The sequence below is a fragment of the Exophiala dermatitidis genome (genome assembly GCF_000230625.1).
Source record: "Exophiala dermatitidis NIH/UT8656 unplaced genomic scaffold supercont1.1, whole genome shotgun sequence".
Lineage (NCBI taxonomy): Eukaryota > Fungi > Ascomycota > Eurotiomycetes > Chaetothyriales > Herpotrichiellaceae > Exophiala > Exophiala dermatitidis.
In genome coordinates this window covers 2,869,766-2,887,575 of record NW_008751646.1, presented here as the reverse complement: position 1 = coordinate 2,887,575, position 17,810 = coordinate 2,869,766, and the positions used below count along the sequence as shown (strand labels likewise).

The following is a 17,810-nucleotide window of genomic DNA, read 5'->3' as shown; positions in this document are numbered from 1 at the left end:
ACAATCAATGTCCTTCTGGTGTCTCCAACACTGTGGCAGTAGTCGCACCAGATATATGCCTCTACAACGTAGACATGAAGATCTAACTTAGTTGAATACTTCCAGTACTTCTTCACATATCGTCCTCATATCGGACCACAAATTGCAGTCTTTCCTTGTTCACCTAAATCTACCTCGCTGCAGTGCACAGCCGGTGCTTCTTGGGCCTCAGCTTGCAAGGGAGACCAAGAAGCTATTCGCTCCTCCTGGCAGGAGCGATGGCTCGTCCAGTCAACAACCGCTGCATCTTCCGAACATTTCATTGTGTCCCTTACGGTGGGTAATTTAGCAGTCATATACAACTATACACCAACATCTCCAACTCCAGTATGGCAGCCGACTACTGGACCTCAACCCAACGGACCTACTGGACATTCACCCCCGAAAAGCTCTCCTCGATCCGCGATGACCTAGAGCGAGCCAACGCCAAAACGATCGAACAATTCCCCTTCCCGGACCGCCGACTAATGTTCATATTCCTCCGCGACCGACTTCTTCAACTCGGTAAACGCCTCCCCTTCCGCCAACAATGCATGGCAACGGCCCTGGTCTATTTACACCGATACTTCCTATCAACACCAATGCAGAATGTCAACATATACCTGCTCGTCGCAACAGCATTCTATCTGTCGTCGAAGACCGAAGAATCGCCTCACCATATTCGTCTGGTTGCCGCGGAGGCGCGTCAAGCCTGGCCCGAGTTGATGCCTGGGGACGTGTTCCGACTAGGCGAGATGGAATTCTGTTTGATTTCCGAGATGCGCTCACAATTGATTGTCTGGCATCCTTATCGGACGCTGATTGCGCTGAAAGAAAACCAAGATTTAAGACTGACTAACGACGAGCTCGGTCTGGCTTGGTCCATCATCAATGATAGTTACATGACTGATTTGCCCTTGACGTGTCCGCCGCATTTGATTGCCATTATTGCAATGTTGCTGGCTGTGGTGTTTTTGCCTACGGCCAAAGCGTCGGGGACTCTACGGCCTATTTCGCATGAGAGCTTGGTCAACCCGGACTCTTCGGCGGGTCCGTTCTCTTCCCTGGTGGGCCGCCATGGTCAGAACCTGTCGGGCTCGTTCAGTGCAGCTGTGGGGAATTTGCAAATGTCAAATAATAACCAACAATTTGGCCAGCATTCGGTGAACAACAACCAGGGGAAGTCTAGGGCCGCGCAAGAGTCGTCGACGACTGACAGAGACAAAGACAAAACAATTGTCGCCGCCATCAAAGACTCGGAAAAGCTGCAGAACATCATTACGTTTCTCGTCGAGTCCGGCATCGATGTCGAACAGGTCATCAATGGCATTCAGGAGATGATTAGTCTGTACAGCGTCTGGGAAGAGTATAATGAGAAGACTGTCAGGGAGGCTGTTGCTCGATGCATCAAAGGACGAGGCTTGGATGGCTAGGAGGGAAGACAGCTTGAAAACCCAACCCACGAGGAGAGAGGTGTCTCCTCTACACTACTACGTCTTTGTGGCATTGAATCCCGCCACACCAAGGCTCTTTCTGAGTTCAAGCACCACTGCTTTGGTCTTGCTGACTGGTGCGTTCCAGTCACACGAAGCTAGGATGGGACTGCAAGTCTCCAGATACAGGAGATCAGCTGCGGTGTTGCGGACCTATATATCGGCTGTTAGTCAACTTTTCAGCATGGAATAGGAGGGAGAGGACAACCTTCGGCCAACGGTGGAGCAATTGGCGAGTGAGCTTGTCCAAAGCCCTGGTTCGATAGTCTTTGCTGGCAACCAGTCTTGAGCAAAGGTTCAAGGATGCTTCGATCCTCTGAAGACTGGGTGATTGACCTAGGACATGTTGCAAGATCGTCCAAACATATCCGGGTCCCTGTGGCGAATCTGCGGTTGATTGCTCTGCAAAAAGCCCCTGGTCCATCATGAAGCAGAGAAAGTCCAGTAATGGCACCACCTGTCGGTCGTCCTGTGCTTCATCAATGGCCAGCTGCTTCAGAACGATCGAAGAGACTAATGAACTCAGCGAATCGCGTTTGCCCTCGTCTAGACCCTGCATGTACCAGACCAATGCGTTGCTGGCTGCACGACAAATAACCTCGGTGCCAGATGTCGCCGACGAGACGAGACCCAGTACAAGAGGCTCACGCAGCCATTCCAGCAAGAGGAGTTTCATCAATTGCTGGTAATATGGCTCTGTGGACACTTCTTGGGGGTATTCGAAGGTCCTGCCAGAACATTAGTTTGCAGAAACAAGAACACCACAATAGATTCACGTACCCCGTCAGTTTTGGCATGGCTGCCGCATGGGTTTGCCAAAAGCCATATAGGCATCTCCACGCTCGAAACCGTACACTGTTCAGCTTCTCTGCTGCAAGCTTCACCACTACAGGGATAACAGTCTCCATGACACGGTTCGAGATCTGAGATATCTCTTCGTTGGATCGCAAAGCATCTACGGCCTCCAGACTCTGGAGACGGAGTAGAGAGCCGATATCCCCTCTCTGGTCGTTGGTGTAGTCCGTCAGTCCACAGTATAGTGTCTCCGAGATACTGGTAACGTCGAATTTGGTGGACACGGTTGCCTCCATGTCCAGCAATATGACCCCGAACGCTTCCATGGCAGCCACTCTCGTCTCGATCCTGTTACCTTGCTTGATGAGAGTTGTGATGTACTCGACAATTTTCTGTTGGAGGCCATGCTGTACGTCATGCAAGGCCAAATAAGCGTAGATCATGCCGAGCGTTTTTATACGTCCTTTGCTTTTGAACGCAGAGACTGGCTGCTTTCTTGCATTGAGCCAGTCTTCGACAACCGCAAGGCCTCGATCAGGCGAGAGTACTTTGAAGAGCTCGACGGTCGCATTGGCACTGGCTTCGATTACCGCGTCTTTCGTACACGTTACTGTACATTGGTCGAGCAGCGCTAGAGCCGACGATATCCAACTTTCATGCTCTGCTGCCGAGGCCGAAAGGCATTTGCAGACGGCACCGATTAGAGCAGATATTGCTTCCATCACGAGCTCCAGATCAGCCGTTACGCGGGCATCCATTTTCCCCGTAAGATCATTCATGTTGAGAACAGGATTGGCGTCCTTCAGAATCCATGAAGCCACGGCTAGGTGTTCGCGTTCAGTCAACGTCTCCAGTACTGCGGTCAAAGCCAACAATAAACCATGCCTTGAACCCGCTGTGCTCCCTATATTGAATGGCTTCAAATCAAGAAGTTGGCGGACAATCATATCCGCGAAGGATAGTGCGTCCTCTTTCGAAAGGTCACCGGCCAGGACCCGCATCGTCGAAGCAGCCCAACGCCGCTGATTGGTATCAGTGGCCCGAGAACCGCGCCATCCAAGGAGTGCTGACAACAGAGTCCTGTGGTAAATGGTGTCGAGGGCCGCTGCTTGTGCAGACACCTCAATCATGGCTCGCGACAGCCTTGCAACAGCATGATAGTCGACGACTTGCACCAGAGGAATCCCATGTAAGATCGTGTCCGGATGTCTCCCGATGAGTTCTTGCAGCGCGGCAGATGAAGCTCGTCGGATGTTTCCCGAGGGGTCAAAGCATGCAGAAATAGTCAGCCGGGCGGCTATCATTTGCAGTACGCTTTGGCATTCCGTGTAATCTCCATTTCTGGCTTCAGCAAATCGCGATATGTCAACCTGACTTAGTTGGGCAGTGCTGTACTTCCGCGCCAGAGCCCAAAGACCAAAGCAAGCGGCGTCTCTGACACCAACCCCAACGGATGTGCCCACGTTCGATCGCTGCTCGAAGTCCAATCCCAGTACCAAGGCTTCGACGATTTCGGGGAGTAGCTCCGGAGGCGGGGAGCGTCGGTACAAGAGATGAGCTAGGGTCAGCATCAATCCATGCCAACGCAATGGATCAACGGCAGATAAGTTCTTCTTCAGCTCTCCGACTTCGGAGGCAGTCTTCTCTGTGGCAGGCACGAGGCTGTGAGTGTGGGGGTCTTCTAGAAGGACATTTTCCTGGAGACAAGCTAGCACTGCTTCAATGACTTCACCAGACATCTCGGGATCAAGCTTGAGGGCCACCACGCCGAGCGCTTTGGCAGCAGACATCCTTACAGGGGTGTCCTTGTCGCCCAGGGAGTCGAGGAAGTACTGGATGCTTTCTTCCAGCATCGAGGTAAGATATACCTGGGGCATAGAGCCTCCGCTTGAACTGATGGATATTGCATGGGTCAAAATCACTCGCAGGATCTTTAAAATGAGTTTTCGCGCGGGTGCGGAATCGCGAATAGCCAAATAATGGCTCCTCGGGTCCGTGGCAATTTTGAAAGTAGCATCGAAGAGCTGTTTCAGAAAAGGAGCAACCTCACTGTCCGAGCCGGAGTTGATGATACCATAGAGCAATGTCATCAAGCCTAGTCCCCTGTACGGACTAACGAAGGTCAAGTCCACGTCAGCCAGAAGTTGCTGTGTAGCGAAATGCACCAGTCTGAGATGCAAGTCATTGTCCTGCATATCCTTCCGAAGGCATAAGCGAACAAGAAGAATACCTGCTGCTTCGCGTTCTTTTCCGGAAATTTGCAGTTGTGGGAACGCAATAGCTGTGATGTCGCCAGCAATGCCGGGCAAGTCACCAAATGCCTGGGACAACTCAGGGTCAAGTGGATGACTATCGGAGGTTGATATGGTGGCAAGCTCAAAAGGGGCCAGCATTAAGTGAGATAGCCAAAGCATCATGATGTAACGCTCCTCCCAGATCATTCCGTTGGACGACGTGTTCCAGGCTTTAAAGCAGGATAACATGGGGATCAAGAATCGGGGCTCGTTGTTCAAAAGTCGCACTATTACCTTGTAGCCCCTGACCTTGCACAGTGTATACAGGAGGCGACATATCGCTCGCGGCAGTGGAGAGACCGTTGCTATCCCATACTTGAACGATGGAGCGTAGTGCTGACTCGACGTGGTTATGTAGCCAACAAACGCGTCACTGAGAAGTTGAACGTAGCTCGATAGGCTTTGGTCGAGGAGCTGTGGCCATTCCTGGAACCGGTCCAACTAAAATGCCGTTAGGTAGTGCTCCAAGTTATTTACCGTTCGGGGACCGACATACAAGCGACCTCAATTCCTCGCATTTCGAATCGATCACCCTTAGGCGGCGCTTCTTCTTCGGGTTAAAGATTAGCAGCGGCAATTTGTGCCCAATCTCTCGCAGAAGAGCACCCGATGCTTTGTAGAGTTTCGCATCTAGCTCTACCTCGGTGGCGTCCATGAAAATGTCGAGTATGGTCCCGTGGAGACATGGTTGCTCTACGGAGACCTGTCGCGATTGAAGCACGAAATCAGTCACGTGACGGACGTTGAATCCATTCCTAAAGCGCACAAGCGCCGTGTCAGTTAAGCTTAAAATGATCCGCGTGTCGGGCTCCAGTCGCGGCAGGCACGGACCCAAGACTTGAAACCTGGAATTTCCGCATGCATCATTTCCCACTCCACAGTCTGGCACTGCACTGCGTGTAAGCCTGCCCCGGTTCTGCCTCCTTAGTATTCTTCACGAAACAAAGAGCCTGAGTCCTGTGTTCGCCATTGCTCAGCTCTATACTTAGCTGCTCTCTGCCTTCAACATGCACTCTCCGGCTGGGCGATACTCCTGCCCTGTTTCAAGTGGACTGCCTCTCTTCAACTTCACCGTCCTCTTTGTCTAGCCGGGTCCTTTACCGCCCAGCGACCTCTGCTGCCTTTCGATGCATCTCTACCTTCCCAACCCACTCTCTCCCTTCAAGAACAATGCCGATCTCCATATTTGCTCCTATTCAATACCTCTCCAGCCTCGTCAAACCCATAAATACGCCGACTTCCGACTCGCAGAATACGCCAGGCCTCACCGCCCGAGGGAACGAAGCCGACACTATTGTCGTTGACAGTCAAAGTCCCAGCTCGACTGCAATACTCGGCCCTGTGGAGAGAAAGCGCAGTGTGGAGGAAGACAGGGATGAGGGACCTCCAAGGAAACGTGCGATGACCGAAGATCGAGTGGCCTTCCTCCCTCATGACGACAAGGCAGGCTCTCTGCAACACCCAGGGGTTTCGAGTTTCTTAGGAAGGGACAACAGTACACGAGCGCGGTCAGAGATAGATCGAATATTGATGCCACCTCCCGCTACACCCCGCCGAGTTGCAAATCTGAGGACCCGTCCACGCGGGGAAGCAAAGTCGAAGCCAGATATGGCCTGGCGTGAGAACGATGCAGTATCAATCTCGTCTTCTGTCGTGACAAGGAGGAGGATAGAAGGCATGGATGACCATTCTATGGAAGAAGCGAGAAGACATGCTGCCGCCATTCGACTGCCCCCTAATTCCGGAATCTGGTCTCAGGCGGAGCGTGAGCTCTTCTTTCACCTGGCTTATCGAGGCTTCGAACCGCTATTGCCTGAAAACTGGATGCTCGATTTTGACACCTTGCCCATCAGCCTGTTCGCGCAGGGGGATGCCACGGATACACCACTGATTCACAACGTACGAGGCAATCAATTTCGGGCTTGCCGTGCTCTTCGTCAACTCTTGGAAGCTGGCCATGACGTCCGGGATCGTACCCATGTCAGCCCCGGCGCCAAAAGAGAGAAGATTCTCGAGCGGGTGTTGGTAAGGTACCTCCACTGGGCGTTGGCGGATGTAGGTCTGCGATCATCAAACTCTAATTACGTACCTGTCCACGTGATCATCACGAAGCGTGGTGGTCGCTCTACCTTGGAAACCCTCGAGGAAGTAGCCACGAAGCTGCATGCACTCTCCCAACGGCACCGACAGCCTGTCGTTGCGCAACCCAGCATTGAGGTGGACGACCAGAGCATTGCAGAGATCGACCAGACTAGAGTGGTTGTTGACGACGAAACGTTACCCACCCTGTTCGGCTTGGTGATTATTTCTTCCGTCATTGCAATTGTCACACTTAGTCCTTTCTCTCCTATACCATCTCAGTCACCAATCCGTCAGACTGCTTCGCCACCAGATTCCGACCCAGGTCCTCACTCTTCTCACCTGCCAGATTTCAACCCTGACAGGTTGCGAATCATCGCAGAACTGGACTTTAGCCAGAAAGATCAAGATGTCTGGAATGCCCTTGGCATAGCCATCGTGGCGATGCAGGTCCGGCGAGAAGCTTTGAAGGCCAACTTGGGCGTGTCCCACCATGATCTCGAAGCACTAGGGGATGAATCAATGTCGATCGATGGCTCTATGCTAGATGGGCTAGATGAAACGTTCGGCAGTTTCTCTAGACTGGGCATGGAGGACGATCCAGATCTGTGAGTTAAGATGCCATTCTCTGCGATTGCCAGTGTACAGAGGCTGTTGTTGCAAGAGCAAGAAGATCTTGTACCGCTTGATATCAAAGACACAGTAGAAGAGGCGAACGAAGTTCGTTCTACTGTACGGACTGGTCAAAGGCTGCAATGTCGGTGGATCGTCTACATTCCCCTACCATAGGCTTGGAGTGAAAGCGATAGTGAGATCGGCGCCAGCATCGCGGTTCAAGTGGGAAAGACCTCTCTCGAGACCGATTACCCTTTTTCTTTTGTTAAAGCGGAGATACCCAATACAGTTATTAGTAGGTAGTTAATGTCCAAATTCCTTTCGGTCGAATCTTTTGCAGTGTCAGGCGTATCCACGATTTCCTATCTACCTAAGGTAATCTCTGCGGCATATAAACTCCCAACCATGATCCACCATTCATAAGATTTCAATCAATGTTCAGCACTGGAAGGCATATCGTTTCATTCAGTTGTACACAAGAACAGATGCAGTAAAAAGTAAAAAAAGGACATAAGACATAAGGTAAACAATCAATCTCAGTCCCAGTACCAGCGCTTGCTGTTTGTGTTGTGTCGAGTGGTGTCTATCTACCAGAGCGCACCGACATCATGATCAAACCTAGCGAGTTCGCGACCACCCTCCTCGACCTCCTTCCGGGCCTTCATGCGCATGTAAAAGATAGGACAATCCCTCGAACTACACAAGACCTCAGAATGCATACTGCCCTGACACCGCTGACACTGCGTCCAGAGCCTGTTGAAGCGGACCTCAAGTTCACCCACTTTCTTAATCTGTTTCGTATACAGCTCTCCAATACGAGGCCGACAATTCTCGCAGACGGCGCCGTCTTTCTCGTCCGGACGGACAAGAGGCTTCTTGCAGCCCATGCAAGTCATTGTCTTTTTGGCGAATTTCATCAGCCCACCTAGGGTCGGGGCGGCCACGGAAATAGAACGGGTATGGTCGCCAGCCAATAAAGAGTTGGCACGGCGTTCGCCGAGGATAGGTTCGAAGATACGGCCGAGCGGGTTGGCGAGCTGGTTGTCGAGATAGTATTTCGTGTCGATGGGGACGTTGTTCTCAAGCACGTAAATGGGGTCTTCGGATTTCTCGTAGTTTTTGCTGCCGCCGGCGCCCTTGACGATGACATAGGCGACGCGATCACCGAGCGCAGGGGCGGAGCCGGCGTCTCGCTTCTTCATGCGCTCGGCGAGTTCTACGTGCGCCTGCTTGGCCGTGTAGTCGCTTTTGCTTAGTGCTTTGGTGATGACCAGCATGCTTAGATCGACTTTGTTCTGTAGCAGGTTGGCGATCGTTTCTTTGACATAGTCCTGCGCGCCGTCGAGGTCGCGGTCGATCAAGATCTTGCGCAACACCGTTTCAATCACCACTTGCACTAGTCGGCAGTTGTCGCGGCGGACTGTCTCGATACCCTTGGTGTCCATCTTGTCGTATTTGTCCGGATTGGTCCAGTACAGACCCGCATATCTCTTCTTGTTGATCAGCAGGTAGGGGAAGTATACTTTTTCAAACTCCAGTTTGATCGGCTTGATGAATTTGGACGAGACGAAATCGGCCGCTTCTTGTCCTAGTTCCATGACTTTTCTCAGATCCTTCTCTCCGAACTTGACCATCACGGAATCCGTGTCTCCGTAGATGACCTGCGCGTCATGTGAGTAGCCGTTCGCAATCGTGTACTTTTGTTCCACCTCGTGCTTGGTCTTTTCAATCATTTGCCGCCCGTACGCAGTCGTACTTGACGCAATTGGCAGACACGGTAGCTTTCCCACAGTCGCGCCCGTAAGCCCATAAACGGAGTTTGCCGAAATCTTCAGGGCAAGCTGTCGACCGTTGAGGACTGCCTTCTTGAAAGGATCTTTTTCGACCGCAAGCTCTCGTTTGGCCCGCTTACGTGCGCCCAGCAGTTCTTCCAAGATCTGAGTGAGCAACCCTTTTCGCACCTTTGCCGTTGCGAACAAGTCGCCGTTGGGTGTCAGAATGTAATCCTCATCTTTCTTCATGTTGTGTTTTTCAATGATCTGTTTGGTCAGAAGAGTGGTGTAGCACAGGTTGTGCGCTTGAATGATTGAAGGATACAAAGAGGCAAAATCCAGAGTCGCGATGGGCACATCATAGTAGCCTCGAATAGGTTCAATCACGGTAGCACCTTCGTACTGTTCGTCTGACTTCTCTGATCGCTCGTTCGGAATCACCAGCTGTTGTTCCAAGGCTTTCCGGAAGAGCTGGCTGATGAATTTGACTTGCTGGCCACGAGACAGAAGATAGTTGAACGGCACTCCTGTCACTCTGGCCATTTCGGTGTAGTTGACCAGACACATCAACTTGTCCATGAGTCGTTGCGGTAGATACGCATCTTTGAGACAGTACACGGCTAACCGACGTCTGGAATCCGGCGTACCATTGAACAGCTCAGTAATCATGGTGTGATGGACGTCCTCCTTTTGCTCTCCCAGAAAATGAGCACAAACCGAGTTTAGCGTATAGCTGCGCAACTGATGGTCCCTCTGAACGAGCTGTAGCAGATCAAGTTGGATACGTCCATTGGTGTTGGTGGCTTTGGTATCACGGTTACCCATCTGCTTGCTGGAAAAGTTGGTGTCTTTTGCCTGGGAAACAACGCTCTTTAGACGCGACCAGTAAGGGAACTTTTGCAACTTCAGATGCTTGGCTCTATCGAGAAGATAGGGGAAATCGAAGTTGGCAATGTTGTAGCCGATGATCACGTCCGGGTCGACTTTCTCAAGGAAATCTCTCCATGCCATGAGCATTTTCGACTCCGAGTCGTGCTCATAGATTTGTGTGTTGACAATCAAGCTGCAAGTGTCCAAAACAAAGACGTTTCGAATAAATGGTTTCGAGTCACCGTATTTGGTTACAACATTCGCAATTTGTATGACAGGATCTTGGTTGGCCTCTGGGAAAATCCCTTTACGCCCTGCACATTCGATGTCAAAAGACAGAATCCGCAACGGGGCCATTTTTGCCCATTCACCATCGTGGCCATGTGCGATCAGGTCGCGGTAATGGCAGGAGGCCTCGATTTGGCAGTTTGATTGGCGATCATATGAAGGCAAGACATGGTACTTCTGTGGCGGAACTTCAACCCAGGACATTCCGGTGATTCCAGTGTCGATCATGAACCGCAAGACGTATTGGATGTTATCATAGGTTTTGATCTTGTTTTTCTCAACGTTCCACATCCCTTTGTAGTTTGCATTGCCTTCCTCAATCGCTGAACGGAGCCTGCCAATGAATTTTGGGTCGTTGACAGTGATCTTGAGGTATGGACTCTTCTGGTTCCCTTGGAAGCCATACAAGTTTTCCCGTAGGACCATCTGCACCGAATGAATGGCGGGCTGATGCTGGGCTAGCTGGGATTCGAGGTACGCCTTATAGCCTTCGATATCATGTCGTTGGAAATTCACAGGTGCTGCAACATAGAGATAATGTAGGAAATCAGTAACGTGAAGGAGTATGGAATGTCCGGTCTGTTGCACGGTAAGCCGATCTGGTTATGGATAAGTCGGGGTCCTCTCACCTCTGAGACGCCAAACAGTTTGAGCGCCGTGCTCCCTCCATGTAGAGAGCCTTCTTCAATCTCAATCTGCTGAAAGCATAGAGCGTCTCGTTTGGGGTCGAAATCGTCCAGGCTTGGTCTATCCCATTGTTGATCCTTCTCCGAATTACTCTCTTTCAACCCAGAAATATCCTGGGTCATCTTCTCCAAGACCTCAGTCTCAAACTGGCTCTTGGCCTGGCTCGAGCCCAGTTTCGACCGGAAGCCATTTGGCCCAGTCTGAGAGGAAGGGAAGGCGACATTGGGACCATTTCCGTTAAGCTTGCGCTTTTTCGCGGATGGCGGGGACTTGAGAGCATTATGCGTGTTTGTAGTGTCTATGAGCACTCTCTTCTTAGATTCTTCTAGCACACGTCCTGGCATGATGGCGGTGTAAAGGGACGAGAATGGTTGACAACCAGGACAGCGAGACAGCGAGAACGTGAGGCACTGTTAGGCCTCATTAATGAATGTCGCGCGCCTTTGTCGCGTCAGGACATTTGCGCGTCATCCGCTAAAGCAGCAGCCACAGTGGAGACACAGTTTATCTGGTTTATCTTGTTTGTCCAGTTTGCACAGTTTGTCGGAGAGGGGCCTCATTTGCGGATACCCAGATTGAGACTAGTGCCCGTCCCTCTCAGGCTTCATAAGTCCCCCCTGAATCGTGTCTGACCGCCTTGAAGCCCAGCCAGTCACACTCGGAACTCCTGATTTGTTTCACTTGAATCGTTTATTACTTGACCTCTGAGCCGAGAAATCGACATCCCCAGCAAGGGCCGACGCTCGACTACTTTACACACACTCAACACTAGCAATCCTGTGCGAACAATGGCGGATGATCTTGCAGCAGACAAAACCCCAGGTTTCCAGGTGGGGAAGAAGAAAACACTGGATGAATATCAGAAACTAGGTGAGTTACTGTTGCACGGATCGTGTGCTACAGGCTGTTGCATTCATACATTGTGCATCGTGTGTCTGTATCACAGAAATATCAGGCACATTATTGCCAGCTACGATGGTATCACAATACGAGGCTGATATTGGCTATCATTTGCTCGTTGCTATTCTAGTCTCAAGTACCTTTCATTGAGTCTAAACTAATGCTCTCTTCAGACCAAGAGGACGAGGCCTTGAACAGATGGAAGGCTTCTCTTGGCCTGGCCACTGGCAAGTCAATTTCCGACCCCAATGACCCTCGGCTGTGCATCATCAAATCTCTTGCTCTGGTGAGTACTGCCCACATAGTCTAGCCGCCAGCCACCAACAACGTATAGGAAGTGGAAGGACGCCCCGACATCACAATCGACCTGAGCCAACCAGGCGCACTGGAGACGCTAAAGAGCAAACCATTCACCATCAAAGAGGGCTGCAGATACCAAATGAAGGCTGTTTTCGTCGTTCAGCACCAGGTCCTATCAGGCCTCAAATACATCCAGGCCATCAAACGAAAGGGTATCCCGCTTGGCAAGGACCAGGAAATGATTGGCAGCTACCCTCCCAATACCGTCGACAAACCCACATACACCAAGAAGTTTGCTCCGGAAGAGGCTCCTTCGGGTATGATGGCCCGGGGTCATTATGACGCGGTCTCCCGTTTCGTGGATGACGATGATGTTACCCATCTCAAATTTGAGTGGTCATTCGACATTGCCAAAGACTGGAAATGATCGCGCGGCGAATGGCCAAAGTGGAGGCCCTTCCCACTTGGAATATGGGCACTTTCTAGTGGAGCGCTGTTCCTCTGTTCGACAATATACGCCGAGGGAAAGTCTGCCAGCAACATAGTTCGCAGCTGCCTAGACATATGGCGCGAATGGGGGAATGTAGCGGGTAGAGAGTGCTCAATGATACAGACGACTCAACGACTAGAGAAAATATTCAATTTGAGGCCCTTGACCATCCTTGCCTTGGCTCTGTTGCTGTTGCTGACTTTGCTCATTTCGATGAACGTTATTCTCCGGAGCGGCGTCAAAAATATTGAAATATCGATCTCCCGCATCGCTTACTTCGAGGACACTGGCCAGGTTCCCACAACGATAGCAGTAATTAGGTGCACTCCAGACGGTGCTGAGGCGATCGTCGTACAATATCTGGTAACCTTCCTGACAGAGTTGATGAGCCCGGAGGATGTGAGACATGTTGTTGACTTGTAAGAATTTCTTGACGACATCCCCGCCAAAGGTGTACCCAGCACCTCGAGGTGATAAAGAGAACTCATCCCGTTCTGGGTCCGGGTCTGACCAAACCAGATCCGCCATCGGTCCTTCATGTGGAATTTCGCGATACCGGTCGATAATCTTGATTTGGTCGATTGAATGGATTGAAGGAGAGAGGCCGCCGTGGACGCAGAAGATCTGATTGTTGATGACAACGCTCAAGGTAAGGAAATCGAACATGTCGGTAAAGTAGTGCCAGACATTGGCATTGCCATATTTTCGGGCACATTCCGTGTAGAAGCCGTAGGATTGAGTGACGCCTCGTGATTCATGATTACCGCGAATAAGATGAACACGCTGGGGGTATCGTAATTTTAAACAGACAAGCAGAGAAATCGTCTCGACGCTGAAAAGACCTCGATCCACGTAGTCTCCTAGAGCCTGGTCAGATTGTACACCCTCCCATAGTGAACCCGAGTGGTCATACCAAGAAAGAGATAGTTTGTGTCTGGGCAGAAACCTCCAATCTTGAAGATTTCCAGCATGTCAAAGAACTGCCCATGAATGTCTCCAACGACAGTAACCGGCGCAGATATGTGAACAACATTGCTCTCTTTCATCAACAGCTCCTTTGCCTTTGCGCATATTGCTTCGATGAGGGACTCGGCCAGGAGGTTCTTCTTGTAGAGTTGCGCGATACATTCATCGAGATCGATACTGGCTGGACACAGCTATGTTAGCAATTGAACTTTCTTGGGGGAATTCCGTCACAAACCAGGTAAACCAGGCATTGCGACAACTGTCGAGCCTTAAAGTCTATATTGCCACTTCGAGGGAGACGCGCGCAGTCAGGGAAATATCCTTGGGGAGTAGGACGACAGGTGGCGCTCTCTCATGATGCTGGTTGCGGATTATCGCTTAACGCAGGAAGGGCAGATGAAGCCTATCGATTCTGAAAATAAGACGACATGCTAGGAATTGAGTTGATGTGCTCGTAGTAGGTGGTGAGAACAATGACAATCCGGGCTCGTGCTCACTCCGCAGGAAAATGAGCGTCCCGGTCAAATGACGACGCCGGCCATATTGTGATACTATTTGCCGCAGGTAGTAAGGGCTCAGCCTTATCGTAGCTTCAGCCTCGTCCTAACTCCGACCTCTATTTGAATATCTTGCTTCTCATATCTAATTGTTCATCTTCCTTTGCAAATCTCGCTATAGCAGAAATCTATGCTGTGGCTGTCTTCATTACAGGAAGGCAGTGAAAGCGCTATAATCATGAAACAGTGTCTCCCGGACGATGCATTTCTACTGCCAGTGACTGAAGAGATGTCTTGCCGATATCACTGGAGGCCTCCATAAACGCAAAATTCACATAAACAACTTTAAGGTCTGCTTATCTGCCATCTTGGCGAACCTATACTGCCGCAGCCTATGTTTTGGTCTCCCCTTATTGCTGGCGCGCTTGGTGGTCATCTCTTACTTTGTCTTCCACTACCTGAGTTTGAACATCCTTAGCTCACAGTCTACTCCCCTATTCCGCGAGTCTCCTTTCTGGTGATAAGTAGCTTAAAGGCTCTTACATCGTCGATCGCGGAGACAAGACTGCACTGCTAACCACAGTCTCGCTTGTGGCCTATCATGTCTGAGAAGGACGATGCTCCTCCTCCATGGGCAATACGCTGGGTACACCAGTACTACCCACCTCAACAGCAAGCTGCCTCCCCTCCGCTGCATGAACATGAACATGCGTTCTCTCCTGCCCCAGATGGGAACGTGCACTTTGGTGTTGACGAAATTCAACCCAACGGAAGAGTCCAAGAAGATCAGTTCTTCAACCCCCAGCCTGGGTAAGTCTCACATTACAACTACAATTCGTAGCTGACCCGCGTTCGCTACTAGCAATGAATACAGCGGTGGCCTGGATCAACAGCACGTCGCAGTTGGAAATGCCCAAAATGAAACTCAGCTCCAAGACAAAGCGCAGTTTCCTGCACAACAACCTGAGCAGCAACAGCCCGCATACCCGCTCCAGTACTACCCAGTGAACCAGCCTGGCCATGGTTTCCCACCTCAGCAAGAGACGGGCTTCCAGGAGCACGGTAATATCCCAGAACATCATGCACACGCACAAGTACACGCGCACCCACATGCACAGTATGCTACGCGGCCGCAGGCACAGTCATACAACCCTCTCCAAGGGCCAGGCACACATCACGCACCTGGTGCTCTTCCCAATACTACAGTGGAACAGCCTCCTGTTCAGGGGTACAACTACGCTCAGTACAATTACGCTCAGTATCATCCAGGGTACAACGGGTATGGGTACGGCTTTGGTCCCAACGCAGCCGGATATTACCCTCACAATCCTTACCAAGCACCCGGCCATGAGCATGGTGCAGTGGCAGGTCAGAATGCGCCCGAGTACCAGCAGCAGCATATCCAGTGCGCTCAGCCATACGAGCACAATCCCATGGGATACGCCGGCCAACAATACTACTACCCCAATCCCAATCAAGCTGCAGTAGCCTGGCATCCGCAACCTCCAGCCAACACCACCGATCAGGCTGACGAAGCACAATCGGCTGACGATGCTACCGAGTCCTGGGATGAGATGCTAGCCCTTGACTTTCAGAACCCTGTGAGTTCGACCGGTTTGCCAATCCAGCAGAGAATTCAACCCCTTGGCGCGACCATGGAGGAAGACGACCTCCAGGAGTCCCAGACAGTACGTGCCGCCTCTCGCTTCTTCGTCGATCTCAACGAAACAACATATCAGCAAAATGTCAGTGAGAGAATCGAGGAGTGGCAGACCATGAGCGACGACCCTGCTTTTGCAGACATTGATCCAGACGCGCCCGTGACAAGATTCGACACTCTCCTTATCCAGCAGGAGATTTCGAACTTTCTGAACACCGCAAGTCAAGGCGATGACCACGATGTCGACGATAACTGCATGGCACAAACCCCTGCCGATAGGGAATCTGGACCATCGCCACGACCGAGAATGGCTACCACCGCACCTCCGGAATTAGCGCAAAATCAACGCATCCCTTCGATCACTGTCTCTAGCCCGCCCGCCACCAACTCTGGTGATCAGAGCGCCAATACCGCTGGCTACGGTTTGTATCCGACCAACCAACAGAACGGACCAGGCCATCACGGTCACTGGTACGGCCACGGCCACGGCCAGTCGTACGAACCAGCTCAGAACCAAGACTGGCAGTATCCTCAGCAAAGATTTTATCCACAAGCACAAGCAGAGCATGCCACATCGCCTCACTCATCAGTCGCGTCCCAGCAGTTCTACGGCAGCCCACCAACAGGTCCAAGACATAATCCGCAACACGGACTGCGACGCGAGAGTTCGAAGAGAAACAACAACCAGCTTCTCAGTGTCAATGTCAAGCCACCAGCCAAGTACAAGCCCAGATATTCTACCAAGGTCAAATCCAAGACGAATACGAACAAACCCCGACGTGCAGCCAATGACTCAGTCTCCTCGTACCATACTACTACTACTGGACCCTCTCGCACCGCCATCAACCGATATCGCCCGATAAACCAGAACCAGAATCCGCATCAGTATCCGAACCGCCGACTCGATACCATCCACGAGGTCCCGGATAACAACAACAATGCCAATAGTCGAAAGCGGACTTTTTCGTCTACTCTTGACTACGATGATCCGGCACCGACACCCAAGATCAAAGTTGAGCAGGGAACTCAGTCTGGAGACTTTGCTGCTTCTGGTCCTGGCTCTGGTGCTGGTGGTGCTGGTTATGGCTCTGGGTATGGAGACGGCAATGCAACTCAAGTCAAGCAAGACGTGCCTCCTCGAAGAAGACGCGCCTGGCATTACCAGTGAGCCATGTCAGAAAGGCATTCTGTCGGCAGCCTTGGCCCGATTGAACTGGACTGGATAAGTCTGGACCGAGCAAGTCTGCCACAGGTTGTGACCGGGTTGATCGGAAAATGGACTGGACTGAACTCAAGTCACTCAGCGCAACTCGGCTCACCCAACTCAAAATGTACGACTCTTGACTTACCCTTGCCCTAATCCTACTCAGTGCATTGCACTACACCCCAGCATCCCCAGGAGTTTTCGTTTCGTTCTTGAATCTTGTATGTCTATTACTATCAACCCAAACCAGCCGAAACCAAACAGATCCAATCCATTCAATCCGCCAGGAGCTCGGCTCGTTTCTCAGCGACTCGACTCCTTCTCCAACCCCCACGTTGTCCGCGTGCGCGTCCAGGTTCAGGAAGACAAGGAATCAAGGGAATGGTCTGGTTTGGTCTGCTTTAATTCCGCTTGCTTTGCTTGAGTTTCTTCTTTTTTTCCCCTTTAACAGACACTGCAGTGAGCAAGCGCAGGACAAGTTCCAAGGACAAGGAGAAGAACTAAGAGCGTTTGTATGTAGGACTAGAAACAAAACCAAAAATCAATAATCAATCCAATCCAAACCGCTACAAGTAGAGACTTTGTCGAACGTCTGTCTGTCATTCAATTTGCCGAATCGAGTCAACTCAGCTACTAGGAGACGGGAAGGTTGGCTCTTCCTTCTTTATGGCTGCTAATGCCCAATGACAACCACATGGCGGGTGGTTGTAGTAGTATTACAGTACAATCAATAATCAGCTCGGAAAAGGGGGCCTGCTGTGAAATCAGAAGTGACCTACACTTCAGGGTGGCTTTGATGGTGGGATCGACGGTGACGATGAACATGACGTGAACATAAGAATAAAAATCAAGATCTGCTCTCTTCTCTTAACAAATATACCA

The 17,810-nt window shown here is 51.2% G+C and overlaps 7 protein-coding genes across 7 annotated transcripts; 4 read left to right on the top strand and 3 right to left on the bottom strand.

The window, feature by feature from the left end:
• The first annotated feature begins 44 nt into the window (after positions 1–44).
• On the top strand, positions 45–4,736 carry HMPREF1120_01045 (cyclin H). The gene has a single exon (XM_009155051.1). The coding sequence runs from the start codon at positions 369–371 to the stop codon at positions 1,449–1,451; it is 1,083 nt and encodes a 360-aa protein (XP_009153299.1). The 5' UTR covers positions 45–368; the 3' UTR covers positions 1,452–4,736.
• HMPREF1120_01044 (uncharacterized protein) lies at positions 1,509–5,255 on the bottom strand (the record flags this gene model as incomplete). Its single annotated transcript, XM_009155050.1, has 4 exons — positions 1,509–1,664; positions 1,720–2,239; positions 2,292–5,041; positions 5,097–5,255. 4 exons carry the CDS (start codon positions 5,253–5,255, stop codon positions 1,509–1,511), a joined length of 3,585 nt encoding a protein of 1,194 aa, XP_009153298.1.
• A 177-nt stretch (positions 5,256–5,432) lies between these two features.
• On the top strand, positions 5,433–7,624 carry HMPREF1120_01043 (uncharacterized protein). The gene has a single exon (XM_009155049.1). It carries the CDS (start codon positions 5,771–5,773, stop codon positions 7,289–7,291), a length of 1,521 nt encoding a protein of 506 aa, XP_009153297.1. The 5' UTR covers positions 5,433–5,770; the 3' UTR covers positions 7,292–7,624.
• Positions 7,625–7,881: 257 nt separating this feature from the next.
• Positions 7,882–11,255, bottom strand: HMPREF1120_01042 (DNA polymerase delta subunit 1; the record flags this gene model as incomplete). The annotated part of the gene is made up of 2 exons (XM_009155048.1): positions 7,882–10,803; positions 10,854–11,255. 2 exons carry the CDS (start codon positions 11,253–11,255, stop codon positions 7,882–7,884), a joined length of 3,324 nt encoding a protein of 1,107 aa, XP_009153296.1.
• A 272-nt stretch (positions 11,256–11,527) lies between these two features.
• On the top strand, positions 11,528–12,906 carry HMPREF1120_01041 (uncharacterized protein). Its single transcript, XM_009155047.1, has 3 exons — positions 11,528–11,781; positions 11,985–12,097; positions 12,146–12,906. The coding sequence occupies exons 1-3, from the start codon at positions 11,700–11,702 to the stop codon at positions 12,536–12,538; spliced, it is 588 nt and encodes a 195-aa protein (XP_009153295.1). The 5' UTR covers positions 11,528–11,699; the 3' UTR covers positions 12,539–12,906.
• Positions 12,737–13,818, bottom strand: HMPREF1120_01040 (serine/threonine-protein phosphatase; the record flags this gene model as incomplete). The annotated part of the gene is made up of 3 exons (XM_009155046.1): positions 12,737–13,461; positions 13,515–13,748; positions 13,803–13,818. The coding sequence occupies 3 exons, from the start codon at positions 13,816–13,818 to the stop codon at positions 12,737–12,739; spliced, it is 975 nt and encodes a 324-aa protein (XP_009153294.1).
• Positions 13,819–14,181: 363 nt separating this feature from the next.
• On the top strand, positions 14,182–17,503 carry HMPREF1120_01039 (uncharacterized protein). Its single transcript, XM_009155045.1, has 2 exons — positions 14,182–14,874; positions 14,927–17,503. The coding sequence occupies exons 1-2, from the start codon at positions 14,666–14,668 to the stop codon at positions 16,890–16,892; spliced, it is 2,175 nt and encodes a 724-aa protein (XP_009153293.1). The 5' UTR covers positions 14,182–14,665; the 3' UTR covers positions 16,893–17,503.
• Positions 17,504–17,810: the final 307 nt, after the last annotated feature.